We start from the raw sequence: 22,566 nt of genomic DNA, 5'->3' as shown, positions 1-22,566 counted from the left end.
AGTATCACAGATGTTTTTCTCCAGGCAATTAGGCAATTATTGTACTTTTTCTAAAGTGTTTTTTGTTTGTTTGGTTTTGGTTTTTTGAGACAGGGTTTCTCTAGCTTTAGAGCCCATCCTGGAACTAGCTCTTTTAGACCAGGTTGGCCTCGAACTCACAGAGATCCGCCTGCCTCTACCTCCCAGTGCTGGAATTAAAGGCGTGGGCCACCACCACCTGGCTTAAAGTTTATTTTTTTAATTAGCTTACAAATAGCAAGTTTCCTTATAGCTTTTTCATCCATCTCAGCCATTGTACTTTGATGTTAAGCAGAAAGGCTGTGTATGTACTTCATCATACAGAATTAGAAAAGATTTTAGCAGCTAAATGTTAAGAAACCAACACTCTGCTTCAGTGACATTCTTAAATGAAATTGGTCTTTGTGTGATTAAACCATATAAATACTAGTACAGTTTGGTGCCACTGCCTTGAGTCATCAAGCACTCAGTTTTGGCTTTTGTTCTGTTGCTGTTTTGAGATGGGGGCCTCACTCTAGGCCAGAGGATCTTTGATCTAAAGGAAATCCTATTTCAGTTTCCTGAGTGCTGGGATGATAGGCATGAGCTGTTAAGCCTGGCCTCACTATTGGGTTTTTTGTTTGTTTTTGCTTTTTCAAGACAGGGTTTCTCTGTAGCTTTGTAGTCTGTCCTGGAAACTAGCTCTTGTAGACCAGGCTGGTATCTGCCTGCCTCTGCCTCCCAAGTGCTGGGATTAAAGGTGTGTGCCACCACTACCCGGCTTCACTATTGATTTTAAACCATCATTGAAGGGCAAAATATCTGTGTGTTAAGGAACTGCTGCCAAACCTAATGATCTGAATTTGATCCTTGGGTCTCAGGTGATAGAGAGAACCAGCTCCAGCAAGTTGTCCTCTGTTCTCCACAATCATAAAGTGACACATAACTCTCCCACCACCACAATAAGAAAAACAAAACACTGGAAAGGTTAAAATGTTAACAAGGAAAAGAGAAAGCAATGTCTCAGTTGACCTCATTGGTTGTTTGGAAGGATTTCAGAATCTCAGGAGCCCTGGGACCACATTTTGAAAATACTAGTGTGGATCAGGCTTGAAGGTTGACAATTTGTAGTGGGAGTTTGGACTTGAGTGGTGATAGACAAAAAAGATGGGTCAGGAACATTGTTTCAAAGCCAGGTGTGGCGGTGCACACCTTTAATCCCAGTACTCAGGAGACAGAGGCAGATGGATCTCTGTGAGTTTGAGGTCAGCGGTCTACTGATTGAGTTCCTGGGCAGCCAGGGCTGTTACACAGAAAAAACACTGTCTTAAAAAACCAAAGAGAAAGGACAATGCTTCTTTTTAAAAACTCCTTGTACTAGGCATTGAACCTAAGACCTTGAGCATGCTAGGCGTGCCCTCATTTGAACTCTTCAACCCTTCCTTCATTTTTCATTTTGAGATAAAGTTTCAATAAGTTGACCACGATGGCCTTGAACTTTACTCTAGTCCAGGCAGCCTTAAACTGATCTTACCTGTTCCCAAGCCCAGCTGCAATGCTTGTGCTGACGTAGATGTCTGAATGGATGATAATGACAAGGAAGTGAAACCAGAGGTGGCAGTAAGGAGCCAGGGCAGAGTGGAAATCAGAGTGGGAACTTACCGGGAGGCAACTAGGTATGTAGTGTTGGAGTTTAGAAGACCAATCTGATCTGCAGAAAATATTTTAGGATTATTGGTGATGTAGAATGGGTTAGATCCCCACATGGGGGTGGAGTGAGTGAGGGTGGGTAGATAGGCATGATTGAAGCTACAGTAGCAACTAGAACTTGTAGGGAGAGCACTAACGTGTGAGAAGTAAGCCTACATTTGAAGATAAGTTAAGAAGTTGACAATATCTGTGTTGGTTTCTTAACAGGCATGTTGAATAGGGCTGCGTAATACCTGTAATACAAGCTGGCTATGTGAAACTGAGAACTAATGGAACCTGAATCTTTAAAATGGGCAATAAGCATTGTCTACTCTTTGCTCTAAAGTAGTGGTTCTCAACCCTTTAATAATCATGTTCTGGTAACCTCAACCATAAAATTATTTTCATTACTTTTAATAACTAAATTTACTACTGTTATGAATCATAATGTAAGTATTTTTGGAGATAGAGGTTTGCCAAAGGGGTCTCAACCTACAGGTTGAAAACAGGGAATTTAGTGCCTTTTGGCACATCATTTGGAAGGCATGGAAAACTGTCTTTAAATGACATACTAGGGAGAAAATTGCAAAGAGCTGTTGTGTGAGTCTATAGAAAAAGTTGTTTGAAAGAGGAAGTTGTTAACTTTGTTAATTTGCTGAGATGGTATTAGAACTCTTAACTAGGCATGGTGGGTGTGATGCCAGAGACAAAAATGAGTATTAGGGAAGATATGGAAAATAGAAGCCTCATTCATTGCTGGTGGGAATATAAAAGGATACCACCACTTCGGAAGATAGTTGGGCTATGGATGTAGCTCAGTGGGAGCATGTTTGCTTAGCATCTACAAGTCCCAGGTTTCAACCCTTCTTAATAGCACCAGTGAATGAATGAACCAGTGGCTAAGCATAAACTTATCATATGACCTAGCTATTGTATGTACACAGTGTTCTTTTTTAAAGATTTATGTGTATTTATGTTTTATTATTTTATTTTATGTATATGGGTAGTTTGCCTGCATGTATGTCTGCGCCATGTGTGTGCCTGATGCCTGTGAAGGACGGTGTTGGGTCCCCTGGAGTTAGAGTCACAGATGGTTGTGAGCCACCATCTGTGGGTCCTAGGAATTGAACTTGGTTCTTGTAGAAGCCAGTATTTTTAACTGCCAAACCTCTGTACATAGTGTTCTTATGTATGTGCACAAGAAAAATAGAAACCCTTGTTCGTATGAGCTAAAAATTGTACCACCCTAAATCCTACAGTTGGTAAACTGAAGCACAAGGGTGAGTGATGGAGTACCACTTAGTAAAAAAAAATTAACTGTGGATACATAATGTAATAGGGATGAACTAAAAAAATATTAAATTGCTCACTTGGAAGGGTAAAATATAAGATGCAAAATATGTCTCAATTTAATTATTTTTGTTTAAAAAAGCAGTTCTTGAATAAAGGAAGTAATACAGACTAACTGAAAATGCAGAAAAGCTAAGTATTGTGTGGCTATTCTTGGGGAAAATTGAAAAAAATGCTTCTTTTCTCCAGACAACAGACCAGAAAGATTACTTCAGTCATGTTTGGTGAACCAGGGGGTTGAGTTACTTACAGGAATATGGGATATTCATAACAGCTGATAGAGTCTCTGCTCTCGCTGCGATTGTTTACTGCTAATAGGAAAGGCCTTGTGACCCTTCCTGAGTCTTCTCGGCCCCCCTCCTCTTTACAGGAGAGAATGTCTCAATATGAAGAATGCAGCTACATAACACTCCCATCTCTTCCTCCTCTCCCATTTCTTCTGTGCCTTCTGTAAAACCATTCCCTGAGCCTTGAATAGAAATGGGAAATGTACATGTCTCGTTTTCTCCCATTTATAGCTTAGCACTGGGCCACTATGCTATCGGAATAGTCACTTGCTCTCGGGAGTTTGACTGTAGAGTCTTTACAGTAACTACCACCCTGCAAAACATTATAAAAGACTCCCTCTACAACAGACAGCAGTTGTAAGTGCAGGAGTAAATACAGATGTCTAGAAGGCATTTGACTGGCACATAACATCTGTTTAACAAAACAGTAGCAGCAGCCTCCCACCAGGGCATATGGCCTCCAGAGCTGCAGGTCTTTGCCCTGGCTTACAAACCAAACACAGGCTGGATAAGTGGAGGGGATGGGAGGAGGGGAGGGAGTGGGAACTTTGATTGATGTATATAATGAAAAAGGTAGAGATAAAATTTAAAAAACCAAACCACAGGCCCTCTCCTGCAGTGGGCTTTAAATCGGAAATCAGTGACAGCCAGTGTCACTGTTCACTAGTGACATGTTGGTTGTACAGGGCTCAGGGTTCATACTCAAGCAGGTACATCAGTGGCAGTTGCCACAGGAGCCTGCATAATATCAGAGACAGGGAAGGAACATTTGTTTCAGTTCCATCTTTATTTCTTCATCTTGTTCAGTTAAAGCAGCAACAAGAACTTACCATCTATTTCTGGCATGTAACAAAAGCAGCAGTAATAGTTTTTATGACTTGGGCCTCTCTGACCAGCAACATATAAGAAGGTAACCTGCCAGTGGCTTATTTTAAAATAATTATGGCTTCTAGACATTCATTTTTCCACCAACATAGTTTCTTCAAACTCTGTCTCTGCTGATTTTACTGTCTTTCCTGATGCTTTTTCAAAACGGTAAGACACTTGGGGATTAGTAAACTTTTTTTTTTCTTTTTTTCTTCAGAGACTGTGGACAGGGTCTCTAAAGGTCTACCAATATCTTAGATCTTTCCAAGAAATTAGCAATTTGCTTCTAGATTCGGCATCTAAAGAGACACTAACAAAAGCAAATTCCAGTATTCTGTGGAATATTATCCATTATTTAAAGAAAGGAAAGGAAGGAAGGAAGGAAGGATGGAAGAAAGAAAGAAAGAAAGAAAGAAAGAAAGAAAGAATGAATACCCATTATTTCTATCCATTGTTTCCTCAAAAAAGCAATCTTGGGTTCTGCATGATGGATGAGAAGCATCTCGTTTATCTCTCTGTAATCCAGAGAACCATACTAAATTTCTCACCTTGGATGTTGTCATTGGGCGTCTGTATCTCCCCATACCTCATGAACTGGATGGTGTTGGCTTTTCTGTTCATCCTGCCCAGGGAAAGGGAGAGCGGAACTTAATCTTGTCTGCTGCATTTTCTGCTATAGTTGGACTCTTGAGCAGTCTCCATTCCTTAATATGCTGTACCACCAGCTTAAATAATTTAAGTACACTCCTAAGGTGAACTGAGTCTTTTCACACGTACCCTAACTCCTTGATAAATTGTTGCTCAGGTTTTAAAGTTGTCCAGAGGCTCACAAGTACTGTCTGACTTCTTGTCAGTTTTTCGCCTAGGAATACCAGCTTTTCTTATGCCACTTACTTGCCAGCTGTAAGAGGGCATGCCAACACTCCATCTTATCCTCCATTTTTTTTTCACATTTTCCTGTCAAATCTTGCTAATGTGGAGAATAGTATCTATATGTCTTTTTTCTTTTCGAGACAGGGTTTCTCCGTAGCTTTTTGGTTCCTGTCCTGGAACTAGCTCTTGTAGACCAAGCTGGCCTTGAACTCACAGAGATCCGCCTGCCTCTGCCTCCCGAGTGATGGGATTAAAGGCATGCGCCACCACCACCCGACTATATGCCTTTTTTCTACTTAAAATTCTTCTACAAGCATATCTTTCACATGCTACTTAAGAAAGGAAGATACTTGGGAAATAAAATGGATTTATTCATTGTTCACCTGTTAATAAATTTCAGGAACAAAAATAATTCTGACTTGAAAATTTGAAGCATTACTACATAGTTTTCCAGTTTCTCCTGTGCCAGCTCAGAAGCCCCCGGCAGTCTAATTGCCAGTGTGTTTCGGGCGCTTGGTCTACTTAGCCCATGACCAGATACATGTCATACTGTTCAAAATTATGTTGGTTCGGCTCCTGTTGGCTCTTGTGGATTATAAACATTGCAATTCTTTTAAAATAATGTATTTATCCATGTATTATTTTGTGTGTGGTGGTGGTTTGAATGAGAAATGTCTCCCATAGATAGTTTCAGTTACTTGAACGCTTGGTTCCCAGTTTTATCACTGTTGAGGGAGGTGGCTCAGTCTCGCTGGAGTCATTGGAGTATGTCACTGAAGTCAGACTTTGAGAGTATGTAGCCTCACCCTCCTTCCAGTTCACTCTGTCTGCTTGGTGCCTGCACTTGAAGATGTTATAGGTATTCTAGTTTTTTCTATTGCTATAACAAATGCCATGCCTGAAAGTGACTTAAGGGAGGAAAGGATTTATTTCATCCTAGGCTTCCAGGTCACAGCCCATTTTTGAGGAAAGACAGGGTGGGAACCCAAGCAGGAGCTTGAAGCACAAACCATGGAGGGAAGCTGCTTTCTGGCTTGCGCTCTGGCTCACTTCCTTCTCCAACCCAAGACTGCCTGCCTGGACTTTGTACTGCCCCTAGTAGTCTAGGCCCTCCTACATCAATTGATAATCCAGACACAATCTCCAGGCTAATTTGATCTAGGCGGTTTCTCGGTTGATTGATTACTCCAGACTATGTCAAGTTTACATTTAAGACTAATTGGGACAACAGGGGTGTCTTCATTCTTTAGTATGAAATACTCAAGTAATTAGTTGATACTCTATCTTTTTCTATAGTTATACTGAAGATTTTGCTGTTTTAATTTCTGCAATGTGTAGATATGACTGTTCTCTTGGTTATAGTAGTATTTTTGTCTGTAATCAGATATTCTGCCTTATTCAATACGGGTCCTGTTGGAAGCTGCTGTACGAAATTGTGATGGCTTTTTAATGAAAAAGGAAGATGTTATGAACATTTTGGACTGGAAGACCAAACAAAGCAATGTTGAAGTGCCCTTTTTCCCTGCCCGTGTTGTTCTTCAAGATTTTACGTGAGTGACAGCCTCATTTTTATATTACTTTGTATTGTAAGTGCATTTGCCTCTAACTTGATGGCCTCATTTCCACATGTAGAATCCTCAGTATGGGCTGATTTGTTTAAAATTCTTAAGTTATATCATTCATTCCTCCATATATGCAGCCTTCCATCTCAGAATCAAGTACTGTTTCTTTACAGCACCCTGCAAGACTGGCCCTTCCAGTTCTGTTTATGGGATATTTATGAAGTGTGAATCTTGAACAAAATGTTGGAGAACACCCCCCCCTCATCCACTCACACAAGCCTAGTTTGTGTGCCACTGATGTGTGGTATCTCTAGTATGTTGCTGCTTAACGCATGTGTTACTGTTCTGTCATCATTAGTGTGTCGTATTTGAGTGCTATCTTCAGTGTGAAAAATATTGAAGTCATTTGGTACATGTTTGTTTTACATATATATATGCAGATGGGCGAATATAAAATGGTAAAGGCTATTATGGATAGCTTTGAGATAATGCAAGGGCTGTGGGGGAAGGGCCTAGAGGAGAGAGTTGCACAGCAATTATGGTGTTCACTTAGACCTCCAAAAGTCACCTCTTCTGATGTTGGCAGTTCTACTCCTAAAGTTCTCAGATACTATTGGTGTTGATTCTCATTAAACTGAGGGGTACATCTAACTTTAAATCAGAAGTACATTATCAAAAATAAACACACAGCTAAAAAGAGATGGTTTTAAAAATGGAAGCAAGTGAGTATTAAGCATTTAGACCTGTAATTTGATTGTTCTTTATTTTTCAGTGGAATACCAGCGATGGTGGATTTTGCTGCTATGAGGGAGGCAGTAAAAAGTCTTGGCGGTGATCCTAAGAAAGTCCACCCTGCCTGTCCAACAGATCTCACCGTTGACCATTCTTTACAGATCGACTTCAGTAAATGGTACTGCAATACATACATGTGTGGAAAGTCACCCTAGTTAACTGGGAGTGGGTAGTGTGGAGGTAGAGGAGTAATGGCTCTGGCACAGAGTAAAGCCTGTTGTGCTCAGAACTGACTTGTACATTAAAGAAAAAAACAATGGGACTTGGATAAGTGTAATTTTCTGTACTTATTCTGAGTTTAAAGCTGTTTTCATATTTGTGTATTGCTGTTACTTTGATGGAAATGTTTATGCTTATAACCCGCTTTTGGAATGGATATCTGAATATCTGAATTAAGTTTTTTTTTCTCTCTATCTGTTTTTGTTTTTGAGTCAGGATCTTGTTATTTAGTTCTGATGGGCCTTGAACCCTATTTAAAACCAGGCATCCTCAAACTCCTGCCTCTTCCTCTCCCAGGCAGTAGAATACCAGGCATGCACCACCATAGCCAGCTTCAGTTCCTTTTTGGTTTTAGTTTACTTACCTTTTAGAGAAAAATCTAAGGATTTTCCTTTAACTGGTGATTGACAATGCTGTCTTCCTTCCATTGAAGTAAATTTCATGTATTTCTAACGTAGTTGGCCAAGGGAAGGCTAGAGAAGCTTTCTTGTCTCTGCCAGTAGTCTTTTACATTTCTTAGAGTAGTGGAATAATACTGAAATTTACTCTAACTCATGAAAGAAATCAATACCCTGTATTAAAACTATATGTTCTTTAAGACCTTATGTCAAAAGAGTATATTGTGTATTTGCTCAGAGTTACTCATATTGGTGTAGAACATTAAAAATGATTGTTGGGTGAGGCAGAGATAGGTGTGGATCTCTTGAGTTCAAGGTCAGCCTGGTGTAGTGGGGAGTTCCAGGCCAACTACAACTACATGGGGGAGATTCTGTCTTAAAGAACTCTCTTCTCCTCTAGCATGTCAAATTAGAAGAAATTTACATCCGCTCTTGGGGAGGTGTGTGATTATATGAGGTGTTTGGGATTATGTTTTTACTTTCATGAACATAAACTACTTTGGTTTGGGGTGGTGGAGAGAGTTGAGACAGTATCTTACTGCGCAGCCACGGTGAGCCTTGAATTCCTGTCAGTCCCCTTGCCTCAGATGGCAAGTGTGCCACTATCCTACCTTGTTTTTTCTCTTTTATAACCTGAAATACTTTTTTAACATCAAGTTAAAAATAAGCCTGTCTTAGGGTTTCTATTGCTGTGAAAAGATACCATGACCATGGCATGGAAACCTTTATAAGTAAAACATTTAATTGGGGTGGCTTGCTTACCACCAGAGGTTCAGTCCATCATCATCATGATGGGGAGCATTAGCGGCCTACTGGCAGACATGGTGCTGGAGTAGTAGCTGAGAGTCCTACATCTTGTGAACACTGGAAAGTTGACTGAGACACTGGATGTTGTCTTGAGTGGAGGAAGCCTCAAAGCCCACCCGACAGTGACACACTTCCTTCAACAAGACCATACCCATTCAACAATGCTACCTCTCCTAATAGTGTCACTCCCTATGAGATTATGGGAAACAGTTACATTCAAACTACTACACAGCATTTGGACCTCATTTACTTGCTGATGTGAATTTTTTTTTAAAGCTCAAGTTTCTTTCACTTGTATGTACATTATTATTTTGTTTCCTTTTTGAAATAATAGTGCAATACAGAATGCACCGAATCCTGGAGGTGGTGACCTACAGAAAGCAGGAAAGCTCTCTCCACTTAAAGTGCAGCCTAAGAAGCTTCCATGCCGAGGCCAGACTACCTGCCGAGGATCGTGTGATTCTGGAGAACTAAGCCGAAACTCAGGAACATTTTCTTCACAAATTGAGAATACGCCCATCCTGTGTCCTTTTCATTTGCAGCCAGTGCCTGAGTATGACGTTGTTTCTGTTAATATTTTCGCTGCCAGGTTATTTTTCAGTTAATACCATACTTCTCATGTCTGATTCCTGTTGCATTGCTTTCACAACTTACCTTCTCATTTGCTTTCTAGAGCCAGGCTGGCCCGGGGCTCTAGGCATTCTTCCTGCCCCAGCCTTCCAGGTGTTGGCATTAAAAATGTGCGCCACCAAAGCTGGGAGATGGTGGCGCACGCCTTTAATCCCAGCACTCGGGAGGCAGAGGCAGGCGGATCTCTGTGAGTTCGAGACCAACCTGGTCTACAGAGCTAGTTCCAGGACAGGCTCCAAAGCCACAGAGAAACCCTGTCTCGGAAAAAAAAAAAAAAAACGTGTGCCACCATTTTTACCTGCTATAAAGTGGCAAATTTTTTTTGTTGCTCTTTACTAGTCAGTAACTAACTTTTTTAAAAAAAATAGTAAACAGGGCTGGAGAGATAATGGTTTCATAGCTAAGAACACTTGTTGCTCTTGCAGAGGACTGGAATTTGATTCCCAGAAGCTACAGTGGTTAACATCCATTTGTAATGTCAATTCCAGGGCATCAGATACCTCGTCTGACCTCTGTGGTCACCTCATACATATTGTACACAGATATATAGTCACCCACATACACATAAAAGTAAAATAAAAACAAATATAATAAACAGAAATACTTTGGCTTAAGAAATATTAAAACATTTAAAGTTTTAAGTGGCTAGAAAAAGTATGGTAAATGCCAAAATGATGCAGTAATTTTTGTCTATCTTTGAATTGAATCTGATTTGAATCTTCAACTTCAGTCTAGTTCTAAAAATCTTGGTTTAGTATTATTTATAAAACTTTAGGTTATAGTGATATCCTACATCCTTTCTAAGGATTAGATGCATTCTGATTCCTTTGCTGTATGGTTTCAATAATTTTATGTAATAACTCCTTAATACTCATTTCCCGCCATGGCTAGGTGTGTTTACTTGAGAGAGTAACACCTTTTATATGCAAAGTAGCATTCTGACAATGCTTACTGATTCAAAATGACTGATCAACAAAATATTTTATTTTGTATGTAATGTTTATACCTGCGTAAGTTTAAATGCTCCACAAACATGCAGGAGCCCTTGGAAGCCAAAAGAGGGCATCCGAATTCCTAGAATTGTAGTTACAGGTGATTGTGAGATACTGTGTAGGTGCTGGGAACTGAACCTGGGTCCTCTGCAAGAGCAGTAAGCTGTCTTAATTACGGAGCCATCCGTCCTCACAAATTCCTGATTTTTTAAAAGTTATTTCTATATAACTGTAGAGTAAAGTGTTTAAAGTGGTATTTTTATTTCTAAGGATGTAACTCGGTTCCCATCTATCTGTTTTAACTGGCACAGAAGCCAAGGGGTGAGAATGTGCACACTTTTCTCTGACCACGCTCACTGCCCTGTTCCTTCTAGCACAGCTTAGTTCCCTCTATCGTGCGTGCTCTGACTGGCTTCCCCCAGCAGTCTGAGTGCTGATGTGGAAGCTGCCTGTTGTACTCAGTAAGATAATAATTCCATAGCTGTCTTGTGTGCTGGGTCAGGCAGAAAGGACTTTCTTGTTGAGAGAGAAAATAATTCTGGAAAAAGGAACTGAAAATACTTATGGGCATTTTTTTAATGTGTGAGAATGAAGACTTAGACATAAGGCAAATGAGTTTTTACTAGTATATGTATTTAATACGAGCTTTTCATCCTTTTAGACCTGAGACAGTGTTAAAAAATCAAGAAATAGAATTCGGCAGAAATCGAGAGAGGCTTCAGTTTTTTAAGGTATAAATGATTTGAGGAATTCTTGATTAACATTTATAAAATACTAAACCTGTACAGTTTTTAATATTTAAACTTGTATTTAATAAAAGCTTTATAATCATGGAACTTTCTTTTACCATATTTTGGAAACCCTTATATTTGGCATAAAAAATAATGAAAATAATGGCCATATTTTAAGTGAGCCATCCACAGTCTTGTTCATTGGCTTTCCTTGAGTCTTAGAGCACAGTACCTGGCCTAGAATTTGATACATAGTTGAGAATGGCCTTGAACTGATTTCTCCTGCCTCCATCTTCCAAGTGCTGGGATTATAGGTAAACACCACCATGCCCAGCTTAATTTGGTTTTAATGATCTTTAAAATGCATAGGCTCAATATTTGTGTATTTTTAGTATTATAAATTTGGAGCAGTCCATATTGAACATTATAGTGTCAGTATTTGTTTGTATCTTGATTGTGAATACAAAGTTACACAATGTACTAACACTTGTGTCTCTTAAATCCAAACAAATTGTAGTGGAGCTCAGGAGCTTTTAAGAATGTCGCTGTCATCCCTCCTGGAACTGGAATGGCTCATCAAGTGAACTTAGAATATTTATCAAGAGTAGTTTTTGAAGAAAAGGACCTACTCTTCCCAGACAGCGTAGTTGGCACAGACTCTCATATAACCATGGTGAATGGATTGGGAATTCTTGGGTGGGGTAAGTAAATACCTCAGTATAATTTGGTTTGTTTGTTTGTTTATTTATTTTTTGGTCTTTTGAGACGGGGTTTCTCTGTGGCTTTGGAGCCTGTCCTGGAACTAGCTCTGTAGACCAGGCTGGTCTCCAACTCACAGAGATCCGCCTGCCTCTGCCTTCTGAGTGCTGGGATTAAAGGCGTGCGCCAGTTTTGGTTTATTTTTAAGAAGGAATACCAAGAATATTATCAGAGGGCAGAGAGCCTCTTTGAGACAGTTTCTCATAATAGCAACAAAGGAACAGACTTAAGATTTTTTGAATTATAGTAAAGATGATTTATGAAAAAAAAAGATTGTATACTGCCAGCACAGCACCCCTGTCAGGCATTCCCGCACTGGGTAATGGTGAGGTCTGTAGCAGTGCTGATGGTGCTGTGGTGTCACATCCCCTGCTGCCTTTATAGACCCAAAATCCATCCGGTCATTTTTTTCAGTCCTTCATGACCTCTCATGTCTCACAGCCTTGCCCACCATCCCTATTTACAACTGTTTCAAGATTAAGCACAGTTGCTTCTTGAAATCCCTAATCCTTGTAGAATCTCATCAATCTAAAAGTATCCCAGACTATACTTTTTTTTTTTAATGGCGTATTAGAGTATTATAATTTGGGTTTTTTCTTAGTTTCAGTTCATGAGACTAGGCACAAGCTGGGTTGTATTCTTATCCAGGTGTTTTGTTGGTCATTGAGCAGTTCATAACATTCTCAGAAAATGCTTTTTAAATTTAATATTAGGATTAAAAAATGCCAGTTTTTTCAATTAAGTAAGTGGAGTCATCCTTTATAAAGGGTTCAGGTCCAAAGTCCACAGTGACAGTAATGTGGCAGCTCCTTGTAAGATGCCGTGTGAGTCACACTCATGAGATGTGGGAGATTTGGAAATGGAAGATGGCTAATCTGAATTGTCGTTAATGTCCTTTGTTGATGTGCGTGTCCTTCTTAACAGGAGTTGGAGGCATTGAAACAGAAGCAGTTATGCTTGGCCTGCCAGTTACTCTTACTTTACCAGAGGTGGTTGGATGTGAGCTAACTGGCTCGTCCAACACTTTTGTTACATCCATAGATATTGTCCTTGGCATTACAAAGGTAAGCTCAAATATTAGTTGTTACGTAAGTGACGCAGTCCCACGAGAGCCCAGATTTGAATTTATGCTTCCATCCATAGCTCTCACATCACTAGCTATATCATAAGGTTACCATAGTAATTACATTAAATGTAACATAATATATACTTAGAAGTACATAAAAGGTCATTATGTACTTGTTACCTGCCAATACATTTATTAAATAACTTTATTATTAGCTTATGGGTGAGTTACTGTTGTAATTATTTTAATTGAGCAGAAAGTACATACAGCCTAACCATTTATCAAAGGAGCACAGGGCTCAATACTAAGTAGTAGACCAAGGCTTCAGACCCAGGAGTCCTTGCCCTTGACAATTATACATTATTGCCTCAATAAATAACTTGTTGACCACTTGGATTTTTATAATGTTATGTTAAGCCAGGTGGTGGTGGCACAGGCATTTAATCCCAGCACATGGGAGGTAGCTCTTTGTGAATTGGAGGCTAATCTGTTCAATATATCAAGTTCTAGGACATACATACATACATACATACATACATACATACCAAACAACAACAAAATGTAATATTTGGTATTTTAATTAAGAAGTTAGATGTGGGGCACATGCCTATAATCCCAGCATTCAAGAAGCTGAGACAAGAGGGTCATAAAATAAGAGGCCAGACACCAAAAAGTAATTTTTGTGTGTGCGTGTGTATGTATATATCCGTGTTCATGCTTTTGCAAGTGAAAGAGGCATCACCCATAGTTGTTCTTTTGGTGCCTTTGTTTTGAGACAGAATCTCTCATTGGCCTGGGCTGAGATCTCTCTAAGTAGGCTGTGCTGGCTAGGGATCCACCTGTCTTGACTTTCCAGCACTGGGGTCACAGCACATGCTGCCATGCTTGACTTGTTGAAGTCGGGTTCTGGGTATCAAGTTGAGGCCCTTGTGCTTACAAGGCCAACAGTTTTACCACTTTACCAACTGTGCCGTTTCTCCAGTGTCTATCCCCAGTTTAAAAAAGTGTTTTTATTATATTACATATTTGTGTATGAGTGTGGGTACATATGGGTGCCGTTACTTACATGTGGAAGTCAGAAGACAACTTTTAGAAGTTGGCTTTCTTCTATGTGGATCTGAGGAACCAGACTCAATTCATCAGCCTGAGCTGTCTGACCCTCCTCCCCATTTTTTTACCCCCTCCCCCTCCAAAAAAAAAAAGCTCAAGACAAAAAAAAAATTATTAGGTAATGCTTTGGAACAGTCTGGATAGAAATGTGATAGCGTCAGACTTCTCCATGTCTGTTTTCACATACTTTGAGGTAGTACTGGCTATATATGTTTAGTATGCTGAATATTAAGTTGTGATATTGCAGTCTAGTTTTTCTACTTTTCACTAACTGAGTTTCATTTGAAAAATAGTTGCACTTGAGACATGGGTCTCTCTTAATTGCAGTGTGGGCTGCTCTCCTTAGCAGTGTTGTCTAAGTTATTGATGAGACAGCTTCGGAGCTGCTCCTTGAGGTGAAAGAGCAGTGCCACCTTCTCAGTAGTGATACTGATTCTTTTTCTCTAAAGGAGCAGTGCAGTTTATTCCTAACTTCGATTTTGAAGGAACTAGTTCTTCAGAGGTCCTATAAACACACTACTTTCAATCCCTTTGTCTGTTCTTGCTTGACAGTATTACTGTTAATTACAGCTTATTGTGAGAGAATTCTTATCTATTTGTATTTATTGGATATATTATTTCTCTGTTGAAGTTCTTCTCTTTTTATGGTCTTTATAGAATTAACCATCTTATTTCCCAAGTACATATTTAAAGATGATAACATTTAACCTAATTTATTTTTCTTTTCTTTTTCAAAGATTTTATTTTTTATATTATGCATGTCTGAGTCCATGTATGCATTTGTGTACATGAATGCTGTGTCCACACTGGCCAGGAAAGGGTGTCAGGGCCTCTGGGATTGTAGTTAAAAGACCATTGTGAGCTACCTAATGTGGGTGCTGGGAGCCACACTCAGATCTTCTGGAAGAGAAGTACATACTCTTAACCACTGAGCCATCTCTTCAGCTCCCCTAATTTTTCTTTTTATCTTTAAAACTGAGGTCAGGGACCTAGAATTCAGTTACAGGAGATCCAGCACCCTCTTCTGGCTTCTGCAGTCAGAGGGGATAAATGTGGTTCATAAACATACATTCAGGCAAAAGTGTCCACACTTGTAAAAAGAAAATAAATAATAAAAGCAAACTAAGATTAGAAGTTGTTTTAGTTACTTGGTAGTAATGAAGAATAATTTTTGGAGGAATTCAGTTTTAAATCATATGTTAAATCTGACCAAAATGAATTTACTTATAATACTGTTGCTGTAAATATTTGATCCAATACTAATAATTTGAAGAAGTTTGCATAGCAGCATACAGTTTTAAGTTCACTATATGGTGTCTCTCGTAAGTATATTATTATTTCATAAACTGTAGGATTCCAGCAGTGGTTAGAACACCATTGTTTTATGTACTGTTATGAAGAAAAAGTGCTTCCCAGCTATGTAGGCATCCTGAGGAGTCTAAGATATCTCTGATTTCAGAGACATTAATATTAAAATTGTTTTTCTGAGCATTCAGGGATTTTTTTTTAATGTTTTTGAAACAATGTTTCACTATGTAGCTCTGGCTGTTACAGAGATCCACCTGCCCCTGCCTCCCAAGAGCTGGGATTAAAGGTGTGCCTGGCCACCATACCCAGCTCTTTTTTTTTTTTTTTTTTTTTAAAGAAAACACAGACCCCCTCTTCTATTTACTGCTTATCTTAAAATACCAGTAAACTGAAATGAGTTTGTTCCATACGATAAAAGACCTTATCATTAGTATTGGTTAGAAATCCATGCTAATTTTATCATTACTGATGTTGTGTTGTTTCTGCATATCCCTAAAAGCACCTCAGGCAAGTAGGAGTGGCTGGAAAGTTTGTTGAGTTTTTTGGAAGTGGAGTTTCACAGTTATCTATCGTTGATCGAACTACTATAGCAAACATGTGTCCAGAATATGGTGCTATCCTCAGCTTTTTCCCTGTTGACAATGTGACACTACGGCATTTAGAACACACAGGTAAGAGAATATAACATGATTGTATTTGCAGAGTAGCTGCTTGACAGTACTTTATAACAAATTACAGGAATATATGCTAGTGAATGCTTATGAAACTGTCCTGTTTTGAAACAGTAACACTCAAATCTCAATAGATACCTCTAAAGAGTCCTCAAACCCTAGTCCCTTATGAGCCACAGACAACATGTTAAAGGAAGTACTTAAACATTGATACTCACTTCACCTTTGCCTCACAAAGAACAACCTTGCTATCTATTTTTAGTAGAGGAGCAACCAGACTAGAGTTTTTGAGTGGGAAGTAGGGTAGGGTTTCAGGTTCAAGATCTTTGTGGAGCTTGATTGGCAAGGGTCTTTGGTCATCCTGGTGACTATAGAAGCTACCTTCAGAATGATACAGTGAGTGGATCAACAGGCCCTTGAAAAGAGGGTTTTCTGGAAAGTGTAAAACTTTTTCATCAGGATTTGATGGTAAAGCATTCACGAGAAAAGCATTGCTTTTTTTGAGAAAGATGGTACCCTACTCTCAGGTGTGTTCCTTATGAGCACATCTCCCTTGACTTTTGTTAGTGTTAAACTGTCTTATTGCACCCCAGCTCTGCTTACCTCATTATTCACTTACTAATCTGAGTTAGGATACTACTGTTTTGTTTGTTTGTTTTTTAACTATTTAGCAAACTAGCCTAAAATTTTGTGACTTACAAAACAATGGTCAGGCTGTTTGGTTCTGGTAGAGCACTTGTCTTATGCCACGGGGTCCTGGCCAATCAAAAACAAACCTAGCAATAATCACTTATTGCCTCGTGGTTTTAGTGGGTCAAGGAGTTCAGACAAGGCACAGCAGGAAGAACTTGCTGCTTTGTGTCTAGGGCCTCAGCTGCCCAGTTCACAAGCTGAGGCCTGGAATCCTGAAGACTTTACTTACATGAATGTCAGCTGTGGGCTCAGGGAGGGTTGTCAGCCCATCCGTTGATGTATGTCATGTAGTGTGCCCATGCGGTTCCCTCATGCAGTCTGGACTCTGGTAAGTAGAGCAGAAGACAAGGTCAAGTAAACAGGTAAGTAAGTGGCCCCTGCCCACCAGTGTAGTTTCACATCCTATCTTTAGGGTCTCAGGATTCTTTACTACATCTTATTTTACTGTTCTCTCTTTTAGGTTTTGACAAAACCAAACTTGAGTCAATGGAAAAATACCTTAAAGCTGTGAAATTGTTTCGAAATGATGAGACTTCTTCAGAACCTGAATATTCTCAGGTATATGAAAGTAACTTTCCTAGGAGTGATAAGAAGGATGAGTGCTTGTGCATAACCACTTCCTTTTGAATCCTAGTTCTAAGTACTTAGTAGCTAGGTAACTGGGTGCTGTACCCCTTAGAGTTCTTAAGTTAAATGCAGATTTGTAGAACAGTTCCAGTCATGTAGTAAGTGCTAACTGCAAATAAGAAATGCCACTTGTGACTCAGTGAGTGATAGCTGTTAATACGAAATCCCATTTGTGACCCGTTTTCATTTTAAAATGACATTTACATAGATTCTGGTGGTAGTAAATTTTGCAACATTTTGTGAAATCTACCATTTTGATTTATATTTAATTATGGGGGCAAATATGTATTTGAGTGCAGGTGCCCACAGGAACACCAGATACCCTAGAGCTAGAGTTACATGGGTGCTGGGAACAGAACTTGGGTCCTATAAAAGAGTAAGTAGTATATGCTTTTAACCACCGAGCCATCTCTCCAGATCCCAGTCTAACTTTTTTTTTTTTTTTTTTGGTTTTTCAAGACAGGGTTTCTCTGTGGCTTTGGAGCCTGTCCTGGAACTAGCTCTGTAGACCAGGCTGGTCTCGAACTCACAGAGATTCGCCTGCCTCTGCCTCCTTAGTGCTGGGATTAAAGGCATGCGCCACCATCGCCCGGCCCAGTCTAACTTTTTAAGTATTCAAAATATCAACTCTTAATTCTATTTTTTTTCTGCATCATGATGAACACTGTTAATATTCCCACTGCTCAACCAGTTTCAATTTTTGTTATGTCTTTGTCTAGTTTATGAATATTTTGTACAATTCTATTGTTATATGGTCTTAAATGTTAAAGATATTTATAATTCTTATCTGTTGGATATTTTTGGTGCCATAGGTAGAATTTACATTCAGTAAAGTTAGTTTTAATAAAATTATTTTTAAGGACAATATACCAAGGATTTATAACAATTTGGCATTCTGAGTTTTGCCTTCCCTGGGGTGGGGATCTTTTTCACCCACCTTTGTTTTCTTCCTAGCATGTTGCTATTTCACACAATTTGAATACCTACATATTTGTCTTACCCCTAACTAGAGCAGAGTCAGTTCCATGAAGGCAGGAGCTTTGTTTTGATGTATATTCCTAGTTTGTAGAATGGAGAAAAAGTCAGATGGGGGAGAGCAGAATATGCAAGTGTGCATGAGGAAGTTGGTTTGTCTACAGAAGGGTCTCCCTCTGGAGTGACCAGGAAGTCACTGATTGCCCAGGCAGTTCTCGTGTTTGAGGCTGTTCTATTACCATGGTCTCTTGATTTGAAGTATAAACCACCACAGCTGGCTTTTTTAGAACAGCCTTAAAAGCCAGAATAAAAGACTTAGACATCGAATTTTCAAGATTCTGGAAAAATCTTTTAACTTCTCTTACATTTTCTTTCTCCTTTGATTTCTGTTGAATCTGGTGCATTGTCCACAGTTCTGAAAAATGACAAGTAAAGTTGCATCGATTGCTACTGAAAAACACCCTAGCTAAGAGCAGGGCAAGAAGCAGCCCGTTAGCATTAGATAAGAGTGTTTATCAGGCCTGAAGCCCTGGGTCCAGTCTCCAGTACTTGGTTACCCACACCTACGCAGAGACAGGAGAATCAGTTCAAGGCCATCCTCAGCTCGACCTTGTAAGTTTAAGGTCAGCCAGTACCTCAAACAAACAAACAAACAAACAAAAAAACCCTGGCTGTGCAAAGGCTGCTGGTTCTCGCTTGGAATCCCAGGACTTGGAAGCTGTGACAGGGGGATTGTAAATTCAAAGTCAGTTTGGGCTACATAGTTCAAAGCCAACCTGGGTTGCATAGCATGAACATTTTTAAAAAAATAAACTCCTCCACCATGTAAACTCTTGACAGTAGTTGGAAATAAAGCTAAAATCCATCAAGATGTTGATTTCAAAAGGAACTTCTTGAGGCTGGAGAGATGACTTAGTGGATAGAAGCATTTACTGCTCTTACAGAGGACCCAAGTGGGTTCCCCACAGCCATATGGTGTCTCGTAACTGTAACTCCAGTTCCAAGGGATCTGACAGCTTCTACTGATGTCTGCAGGTACCAGACACACATGTGATTCATATACATACAATGCAGGCAAATAGTCATACATTTAAAATAAAACTAAATCTTTAAAAAATAATAAATTCCTTTGGTGTTTACTTAGATCAAAGACTAGATTAGTTGAATCCTTTACATCAAAATAGGATCAGTCAGAATAAGCTTGGCTATTAAACAGTGAAGAGGCTGTCATGAAGAGGAAGTTTCAAATTTATCTAACCTCGTAAAATAAAGTACACAAAAGAAACGATAAATATTTGGAGAAAGAAATAGCTAATGTGCAACTGAGATGTTAACAAAACTAGTGATTTTTAACCAAGTAATAGAAGCCTACTCATAGGAACCTAGCAGCAAGGTCACCTAGAACCGGAGAGAAAAAAAACCTTTCTGTGCTTTGGTCCTGCACACATTCTGTTGACCAGCCATCACATGTGAGCTGACTGGGGGCAATGTTTACTCACCATTAACTTTGTGATCTCAGAGTAAGGCACGAGTGGAGTCAGAACTCAGAAGCAGTGAGTTGGTGATTAGCAGAGCTTTTCTGCTTCAGTATTGTGCAGGCATCTGCTGTGACAGTGGTTTTGGTTTTGTTGTTCTTTTAGGACAGTCTTATGTAGCCCAGGCTGGTTCGTTATATAGGAAGATGACTTTGAACTTAGGCTCATCCTATCTCTGCCTTTGGAGTGCTGGGATTACAGACAGTGCACCATCAAGTCTGATCCCGTGTGGTCCTCAGATGGATTCCAGGGCCTTACGCATGCTAAGGCAAGCCCTCCAGCAACTGAGCTGCATCCCCAGCCCCTTTGACACTATTTATATCTGTAGGAGAAAAAAAGACATTTGAGGAACCGTGATTTTCATAAGCTGTGTTAAGAAAAATGTAAATGTACTCATCTATTTTAAAAAGTAGCGTTTGCTTTTATATCTCTACTTAGAAATTCTGATCTCTGTCCCTACAATCTCTGTTTTCCCAGGTGATACAGATTAATCTGAATTCAATAGTTGCATCTGTCAGTGGTCCAAAGAGGCCTCAGGATAGAGTTGCTATAACAGATATGAAAAGTGATTTTCAGGCTTGCTTAAATGAAAAGGTAAGTTACTTTATTGTTACTTTTATGCTGTGTGCTAAGTGTAAAGGACGATCAGGATTTGGGACTATTTCATATTCAGTGTACTTTATGGCATATGCCAATAACCTCTTTTTTCTTCTGTCAGTCATTCATTGAGCTTATTCCTCAACTCCACTCTGAGGGTCGGAGTTTGGATTATATTTATTGAAAGTAATCAAGTGTATAAAGTTATACTTCTTAGTCACAGTAGTCACCTTTCACTATCAGTCAGCTACATGTGGCCTGCCTTGAGTCTGTCAGCACAGTCTGACCATCTCCATCAGTGAAGGACGTTTTGTTGGGTGGCGTCAATGCTAGGAAGACGTCACCACACTGTAATTATTCTCATAGAATCTGACAAAAAACAAAAACTGAATAACCTTGGCTTTGGGGGTTTCTATTTTTTGTCTTGAGAGTTACATATTTCGTCTTATGGCTTGCTCTGTTTTATTAGGAAAAGCCAGAGTTGACTTTGTCTCCCACACCTTGTTTTATAGTTTCTTTACTTTTTATTTGGAAAATATTAAACTCATTCAGAAGAAATTTTCTGATGAATTGATGTGTTCCAGTTGGGCAGCTTCAGTACTTACTAACATCGCAAATCTTGTTCCTCTCTTCTGCACTCACACACTTGAGTCCTTATGTGCAGATATTTAGAATAGGAAGAGTTTCTACCATGTTTTGGGAACGCCTGTAAACAGGAATGGATAGGAACATGTGAGTTAGGACTGGCTCTGGGAGGTTGGCTGCAGTCACTTGATATAAAAGTTTTGCTTCTGAACATCACTAGGCTCCTCTTGTAACTATTCAGATCATCTTAAGATGAGTTGTACTTCTGAGTGGTGTAGACTTTCTGTGTTTGTGTCATAGTAGAATTTCAACTGTTACAACGCTGAGGTGTCAGGTGTCCCCGCTGTGTTCTCTGTCACTCTTCCCTCTGCAAAGTCAGTAATATCTACTTGCAAATTTATAGGTTGGATTTAAAGGTTTTCAAGTTGCAGCAGAAAAACAAAGTGACACTGTCTCTATTCATTATGATGGAAGTGAGTATAAGCTGTCCCATGGATCCGTGGTCATTGCTGCAGTTATCAGTTGTACCAATAATTGTAATCCGTCTGTCATGCTTGCTGCAGGTAGGTTGGTGTTTAAGACCGCAATTATTCTCTCTTGTAAATTACTGTTTGTTTTTCTGTTATATTTATTTCTCTTCCTTAGATGATGTATCCATATTTGTTTTCCATATTGAGAGGCACTGAAATTTTTAATTAAGTTGTTAGGAACGTGAGTTTGATGTATAGTGTTTTTATTACACAAAAGGTAGCTTTTGAAAACAGTAGTTTACATATCTACTAGTTTTAAATTGTATCTGTCTTTAGTAAATTTAGAAGTACCACAGGTATTGCTTGAACTTTTTCCTACCACGTAATATCACAGTATACTTGATCCCACTCAAAGTTATGCAAGTGAGGGATCATTAGCAATTAATGTCAGTTTGTATACACAGTGACAGTCATCATCCGCCCCCCAAGATAAGGTTTCTCTTTGTAGCTTTGGAGCCTGTCCTGGAACTAGCTCTGTAGACTAGGCTAGCCTCGAACTCACAGAGATCCGCCTGCCTCTACCTCCCGATTGCTGGGATTAAAGGCGCCTGGTTTACAGTTACAATTCTTAATGTCTGTACAACTATGTATAATCGATATTAAATTGCTCTTAATTTACTATGATTATGGCATTTTTGATTCAGTCAATTGCTGTATGTGAATATTCTTTTTTTTTTTATATTTTTGTGATGCCAAGGTGTCTGCCCATCCCGATAACTTAACAACGTGGTGACTATTTTATCTACTAAAAATTTCAATTCGATTTCAGTGATTAAAATGTACAGTAGTAATGATAGAAAGTTTATGAGTTTGAGATTTTACTATAAATTGTAGTCTGAGAATGATCACACCCTTTTCTTGGTTTTTATTCTAATGTGAAGGAGGAAAGGGTATATTGTCTTAGTCATTGTTTGTT

At 39.2% G+C, this 22,566-nt stretch overlaps 1 protein-coding gene across 2 annotated transcripts in view; it reads left to right on the top strand.

Annotated features, from left to right (window-relative positions):
• Positions 1-22,566, top strand: part of Ireb2 (iron responsive element binding protein 2) — a 61,591-nt gene that overhangs the window by 24,181 nt on the left and 14,844 nt on the right. For both annotated transcript variants that reach the window (XM_050119409.1, XM_050119408.1), the window contains exons 3-12: positions 6,448-6,613; positions 7,398-7,535; positions 9,176-9,394; positions 11,125-11,194; positions 11,712-11,895; positions 12,878-13,017; positions 15,937-16,108; positions 17,262-17,359; positions 20,416-20,532; positions 21,524-21,683. In XM_050119409.1, the coding sequence (XP_049975366.1) occupies positions 6,513-6,613; positions 7,398-7,535; positions 9,176-9,394; positions 11,125-11,194; positions 11,712-11,895; positions 12,878-13,017; positions 15,937-16,108; positions 17,262-17,359; positions 20,416-20,532; positions 21,524-21,683 (1,399 nt within the window). In that variant the 5' untranslated portion in view covers positions 6,448-6,512. The remainder of the gene's footprint in view (positions 1-6,447; positions 6,614-7,397; positions 7,536-9,175; positions 9,395-11,124; positions 11,195-11,711; positions 11,896-12,877; positions 13,018-15,936; positions 16,109-17,261; positions 17,360-20,415; positions 20,533-21,523; positions 21,684-22,566) is intronic.

This window comes from Alexandromys fortis, unplaced genomic scaffold, assembly GCF_014885135.2.
Source record: "Alexandromys fortis isolate MF-2015 unplaced genomic scaffold, M_Fortis_MF-2015_v1.1 scaffold_167, whole genome shotgun sequence".
NCBI classification, from domain to species: domain Eukaryota; kingdom Metazoa; phylum Chordata; class Mammalia; order Rodentia; family Cricetidae; genus Alexandromys; species Alexandromys fortis.
The sequence above is the reverse complement of the archived record's forward strand: the minus strand, read 5'-3'. Positions and strand labels throughout refer to the sequence as shown.